Source organism: Bison bison, unplaced genomic scaffold, assembly GCF_000754665.1.
Source record: "Bison bison bison isolate TAMUID 2011002044 unplaced genomic scaffold, Bison_UMD1.0 scf7180017864371, whole genome shotgun sequence".
Classification (NCBI taxonomy): domain Eukaryota; kingdom Metazoa; phylum Chordata; class Mammalia; order Artiodactyla; family Bovidae; genus Bison; species Bison bison.
Window position 1 is genome coordinate 2,037,334 of NW_011494943.1, and position 6,916 is coordinate 2,044,249.

General features: G+C 47.1%; 1 protein-coding gene across 1 annotated transcript in view; it reads right to left on the reverse strand.

The window, feature by feature from the left end:
• Positions 1–1,569: 1,569 nt before the first annotated feature.
• Positions 1,570–6,916, reverse strand: part of ABCA10 (ATP-binding cassette, sub-family A (ABC1), member 10) — a 54,673-nt gene continuing 49,326 nt past the window's right edge. Inside the window, exons 35-39 of the mRNA XM_010856478.1 lie at positions 6,865–6,914; positions 6,619–6,759; positions 4,057–4,136; positions 2,933–2,988; positions 1,570–2,814 (exon numbers count right to left, since the gene is read on the reverse strand). Coding sequence (XP_010854780.1) covers positions 2,716–2,814; positions 2,933–2,988; positions 4,057–4,136; positions 6,619–6,759; positions 6,865–6,914 — 426 coding nt within the window. The 3' untranslated portion in view covers positions 1,570–2,715. The remainder of the gene's footprint in view (positions 2,815–2,932; positions 2,989–4,056; positions 4,137–6,618; positions 6,760–6,864; positions 6,915–6,916) is intronic.

Genomic DNA, 6,916 nt, shown 5'->3' on the forward strand with positions numbered 1-6,916 from the left:
ACTGAGCTGGGCACCTGGAGGAGGAGGTCAGCCTGTCATGGCGCACAGCAAGGCTTGGGGGCGCCACTGAGGCCGCACATGCTCCAGGTCAGGGAACGCAGGGCATCTGCCTGCAGGAAGACCTTCAGGCCGGCTCTTAGAGGCCTGCTGCTGTTCTGGGCTACGCCTGGGATTACAACAAGCCCCTCCTTACCTGAGTCAGCAAGTGTGAGTCCAGTTCTTGCCACCGGAGAAACCTAGGAACCCAGGAAATGCTACCAGGCGTAGAGATTTGTGAAATACGAAATCCCCAAAGATGTGGGGATTTTGCAATCAGTTAAGACATCGTGCTGAAAACACGGAGAAGTTCTTCCTACTATTTCCAAACTGTGCTTTCCTGGTGGTCGTACCATGCCCTCTCTGTGGCCATGGGCACCAGCCAGAAAGCCACCATTTTAAGGGCAGAAGGAATGAAGCTGAGCAGAGTTGCATGGTCTCCATTTATAGCAGCACGAAATTTACAAAGTGAAAGTCCAGGGCGCCCTGCTCAAAGCAGCTAAAGAAATCTGCTAGAGGAGGTGACTTTCTCTGACAGCTGACGGTGTTGGCTGGCAAATAGTTGCGTCTGAGGACATCGCACAGCTTGCTGCATCTCTTTTGACCATTTTCCATCTGACTGGAGTGAGAACGTTTGTGGACAGTGGTGGGTGCTGCTTTTCACCGAGCTCCTCTTTTAAGGAACCAGACACTGTGCCACCAACAGGCGTGGGTGACACTGCAGCTCGGCCCCCGCCTCCTGCTGCTGGCGACCCTTCAGCTCTGCCGTCCCCACCTCCGTCTCCCTGGTCAGTGGCTCGTCCTGCCCGTTCACTGATGGCAGCCTGTGTGCCAGCTGTCATATGGTACCACTGCACTTTTCAACGTTCTGTGCTGTACGATTAAAAGCGCTTTACTTTTGTTTTTAATGTATTATTTGTGTGAAAAGTATTATAAACCTGCTACAGTACAGGACTGTGCAGATGACTGTGTTAGTTGGGTACCTAGGCTGCCTGTGTTGGACTTTTGAACAAATTGGATGTACGAACATGCTCTTGGAATGGAACTCATTCGCATCCAGGGGACTAACTGTAATGTATATGAAATAACATCTCGCTTGAAATACATGTCAAATTTTTACGCACACTTCGAGCACTCTCCCAGGTCAGGAGGAAGCTGCTGCTCTTCACTGCACTCCTCGTTTGACCAATGGTGATGATCCATCACAGCCACGAAACAAATCCCCCCAATAGCAGTGGAAAGAGCCGTTTGTAAGAGTCTAGGCAAGGGGACAAATCTTACCTCTAGGTCAGTGCCAAGCTGGAGACAAAGGAGCTGACCACAGAGCAGATAAGAGAGGTCAGCAGGTGAGCAAAGTCAGAGTCAAGGAGCCTGAGATGACAATTTCCTGTTGCTTCCTTGGCTCGCAAGCCGAGGACGGACACTGACTTTTTCTACGGGTCAGAGAACAGAGAGCAAAGTCTCACAGAGCAGAGAGCTAAGAGTTGATATGTGAGCTCCGTACTCTTAAGACTGTATCAAATGAGACTTCAACGCAGCTCATCCCAGCTTTATTTATAAATGTGCATGGAACCAGACTGTCAGGGAACAGGAAAAAGGCTGACATGGTAGAACACCAGAGGAATGCCATCAAGTTGCTACAGAATGCAGAAGGGTTATAACGACATGGGAGACATCCCGGAAATGTAAGTGAGAAGTATAAAGAATTACTAGGCTCACTGATGCCAACTTTGAAAAAGTACTCCTGAAAAGCATGTTGAACATAGGTCAGCCAAAATATTTACTGTGGTTTTACTACAGATTACCGAAATCTTCACTCACATAATTTCTATACACACTGAAACCAGCATTTATTCATTTTATAATCAGATTATATGATTAAGTCTAAAAGTTATGCTGTGTCCTTTCATCTATCAGCTTTTTAGATCTTCTGACAGTCCATGTCACATTAAGTTGGTACTTAAGTAAATCACTGGAGAAGGAAATGGCACCCCACTCCAGTACTCTTGCCTGGAAAATCCCATGGATGGAGGAGCCTGGTAGGCTACAGTCCATGGGGTCGCAAAGAGTCGGACACAACCGAGCAACTTCACTCACTTAAGTAAATAATGCTTTAAAAAGATTAAAGCTTAAAGTCTAGGGTTAAAAAGCCTACAAGATTTTATTTGTAACACGTGCTGAGCAGTCAGCCTTATTGAACAACACAGCACATGTTAACATCATGTGATTTATGAATTAAACACAAAACAGGCCTCATCAGTGTAGGGTCTGATTACATTAACTTTGTCTGCTGCGTTTCCCTATCTTTGCCTCTTCTCTCCATTCTAAAATTTAAAAAGCCATTTAAAACCCAATCACGGGATTTCCCTGGAGATCCAGTGGTTAAGACTTCTCCTTCCGATAGAGGGGGTGTGGGTTCCATCCCTGGTCCGGGAGCAGATACCCCACGTGACACAGGGGCAAGAAACCCAAACGTAAAACAGAAGCAGTACTGTAACAAATTCAATAAGATCTTTAAAAATGGTCCACATCAAATAAAAAAATATAAAAACCTTAACCGTTATTGAATGTCTGAACTACTGAATGCTGTGTTAACTTCAAGAACAAGAGCTTCTTCTACAGTTATGGGAACTGAGGATGCAGTGAGAGCTAACATCCGGCACGAGGAGGTTCAGGGTCTTAAGACTCTTCCTGCGGCAGAAGTTTCCATCTGACTGTCGTATCCACGTCATCATCCAAATTCCCCAGCTCCTGCTCTTTGGAGAGTTCTAAGAATACCTAAGTCAGAGAAAATAAAGAAGGCAACGACCATGTCAGGGTGTTTCTGAAAGGTGAGGGTGCCCTGAGACTCACACAAAGATGCCCTAGGTTGATGCTCGAGGGTTGAAAACCTCACCTGCTCCAAGGTGGCCTGGGAAAGGCTGTATTCTTCCAGGTCGAAGGCCTGTTTCACTGCGAGTAAAGGGGCTGACGTTAGGGTCTGCACATTTGTCATCAGAAGTATTTTCAAAGCCAGCAACATTAACAGCAACTTCGAATTCAGGAGATACTTTAGGATATGGGCCAAGTAAACTGCATTTTCTTGAAGGATAAATTAAAGAGTGCTGATACGGCTAGTCAAAAGAGCACTGCATCCCCGTGTAAATGACCTGTAAGCCTCCCTCTCGTTACCGAGAACCGTGTGGCTCTTTCAGCGTGCGGCCTTCTGAGGCTCTGTGCCTGTGTGCTTTGGCCTCCAAATCAACTGCTGAGCATTGCTTTGTTGTTGTGTAGTGCTTACGTCGTGTAGTGCTTACGTCGTGTAGTGCTTACGTCGTGTCCGGCTCTTTGCGACGCCGTGGACCGCAGCGCGCCAGGCTCCCCGCCCTTCACTGTCTCCCGCAGTGAGTCAGTGATGCACCTAAGCGCCTCAGCCTCTGCTCCTGGTCTGTATTTACAGATCCACGGAGTGTACTCCCTGCTGGCCCCCGTTCAGTAAACGCCATGCTTCTCACATGTCAAGGTACCAGAAACACCCAGCGTGAGCTGTGCTCAGCGCCTCTGAAACCAGTTCAGAACCGCCTCTCCGACCCTGACTCGCCAGTCTCATCCCTGCGTGTTTTCAGTCGTCCCAGCACCGACATAAGCACACGGATCAGTGGAGTAGAAGGTATCCACAGTTAGATTGAATCCGTGGCTCCAAGCTTCTGCTCTTGTGCCTCTGACTTTGACAAACCTGGAGCTGCCAGAAGCTCGCCTTGGTGTTCTTTGGGATGCCACAATGATAATTATGCTCCAATGGTATGCAAGGGAACCAGGACAGAGTGTTCTGACTTATTTCCTCGTGAGCAGAGGGGGAATCGGGTGGCGTGAAGCCAAGTCTAGGGTCGTCCATGCATTCCCTTTAAGATTTTTAAGACTATTCCAGGGGAAATTTTCCAAGGCTTGACTGATGCTATACATTTTGTCCTTGAAGTTATGTGATATCCATTCCATATGAAAAAATTTACAGTACATTAAGTTTCAACAGTCTAAACTCACCTGCCTCTAATTTGGAAAAGGTCTGAGACAGAGGGTGGACATCCTCTATGGCTAATTTATATGCCATCACGAACGAATATCTGGGAGGAGGAAAGAGGAAGAGTTACTATCCTTCAACATTACAATACTGGGAAGGTCTTGACAGCTAAAATAACCAAAGAATTTTTTAAACGTTTCCTTTAAATAAAAGGCGAATAGTTTAATTTGATAAAACATGAATCTGAGCCAAAAAATTATCTTTCGTCATAAAAATCTGATTAGGACAAAAATCTGCTTGCCCCTAACTTACTGTTCATGATAAATTCTGAGAAATCACTCTGATACACTTTCACACTTGGCCTGTGGTGTCTTTCTTTCGTATTCTATTTCTTACTCTCAAAAGCCAATCTTTCTATGCTCCCTGGAACTTTTTAATCAAACTTTCTTCCTTTCAATCTTTTGTACAAGAATTAAAACTTGTAGAGCTCTCTCCCTTTAAAAAATTCTTCCCTGACCTCTAGCCTTCCCAAATATGTCCATCCGGGACCTCATGTTGCACAATTCAGTGAACATTCTTTGGTCCTTCTCCTTTAGACTTCTCAAAAGAATCAAATTCACACACACTTAATAACTTTCTCCTTTTTATTTATTACGTCCTTGGGGGTTTTTAGGTTAATTTTCACTGGAGACAGTTCTTTACACTGTTGTTAGTCTTTGCTGTGCAGCAGAATGAATCAGCCTCATATGGATACAGATCCTATCCCCTCTGGTTTGCATTTCTTTCCCATTAGATCACCGCAGAGCACTGAGTAGGGTTCCCCGTGATCTTCAGTAGGTTCTCATTAATTGTCTATTTTATGCATACTATCAGTCATCTCCCTGATTCACCCCACAGCCCCTTCCCCCTTGAAGAGAAAAGTAAATATTGTACATTAACGCATGTACGTGGAATCTAGAAAAATGGTACAGATGAGCCTATTTGCAGAGCAGACACAGAGACACAGATATATAGAGAACAAATGTACAGACACCTATATGCAGAGCAGAAACAGGGACACAGGTAGAGAACAAATGTGCAGACATCTCTTTACACATCATGGATATGAGTTTTCTCTCCGTCTTCTGTGCACAGAGCTCACTCTTGAGTGTTTACACGTGATGTTTTCTCAAAAGAGTGACTCTTATCCCCATTCTTCCACTGGCCAAACCTGCTCAGCCTTAAAGTCCACCCTTAACCCTCATTCATTTGCATCTTCCTTTGCTAATACTCTTTCCTCAAAAGGACTCAAGCACCGTAAGAACCTCGTCTATCTATCTAGTCCATACACAGTGTCCAGCCTCCAGCACGATATGTGCTCATAAGTAATAGTTTTTAAAAAGAGTAGTAGTATGTAAGAAAACTGTACACCTTTCAATGAAATTCTGGCTCAGTCTGCTATTCACATGGGTTTGCTTATCTTTATTTGTAACTCACAGCTGACCTCACGCAACTTTAAAGGAACCATTCCATTCTCCAGGGGGATCTTCCCATCCTGGGGATCTTCCCATCCCAGGGACTGAAACTGGATTTCCTACATGGCGGGCAGATTCTTTACCATCTGAGCCACCAGGGAAGCCCAAAGGAACTATAGGGAGGATCAAATTATTTATAGTCAATTAATTTAAGATAGAGTCAGGGAAGTTCCCTGTGGTCCAGGGTTTAGGAATCCACCCTGCAATGCAGGGGGGCTCAGGTTTGATCCCTGATTGGGGAACGAAGATCCCACATGCCTAGGAGCAACTAAGCCCACGAGCCAAAGCTAGAGTCCTCGGGCCACAACAAAGAGTCCACGCGAGTCGGGGAAGAGCCCGTGGCTGTGACTAAGAGCTGACGGGGCCAAAGAGGTTAGTGGGAGAGATAAATCCAAACCCCAATTGGAGCAGGAAACTGCAACCCACTCCAGCATTCCTGCCTGCAGAATCCCCAGGGACATCTTAAACCCCCATTAAGGCAAAGTCAGCCTTTCTGAGGCATGTGAGTCTGTTCGAGCTCTTGGTGTGATTTCGTATTTGGTAAAATGTTATAGACTGATACAGAATTTTCATTGTCTGTTTAAAAAAACCATTAAATTGATGATCAAGCTTGTACTTTCCCCCTAATCTCTGTCATTCCACAGTTTACACACACACACGGACACGCATACTGTCCACCCATTAATACGAAACACTCACTGAGAATAACTTTCAGGTGTTGTCTGTCTCCTGTGTGTCCTTGTTGCTGTTTAGCTGCTCAGTCATGTCTGACTCTTTGCAACCCCATGGACCGTAGCCCGCCGGACTCCTCTGTCCATGGGATTCCCCAGGCAAGAATACTGGAGAGGGTTGCCATTTCCTCCTCCAGGGGATCTTCCCGACCCGGGGATCAAAGCCCACATCGCAGGCGGACTCTTTACGGCTGGGCGGCGAGGGAGGCCCCTCCCTCCTTCCTAGTGGCCCCTCCACAGCCTGTTTGTAACCGACAGGCCGCCGGGGCTCCCTCTTCCCGTCCTCTGGACGAGCCGAGGCCGTGGGTGCTGGAGGCCTCACACCTGGGGCGGCCCTCACCTCTCCTGCCGAGCAGCCTGGGGGAAGAGCTTGAGAATCTCCGTGTGCAGAGGCTCCACCAGGGTGAGCGCCTTTACCTTCACCTCCAGTAAATAGTCTTTGCCGAACTTGCTTTTCAGATGCTGAACGGAACCCATACACCTGGTCCAGGGAAGGGAAAGAAGAGTTGAAAGACAAGAGACGCCTCCTGGGCTCTCCGCCCCTGCGGATGCGGGGGAGAGGTCCGCGCGCCAGCCAGGCACCCACCTCAGCCTCCCGGACACCATGATGGCCATGCGGTCGCACACGGCCTCCGCCT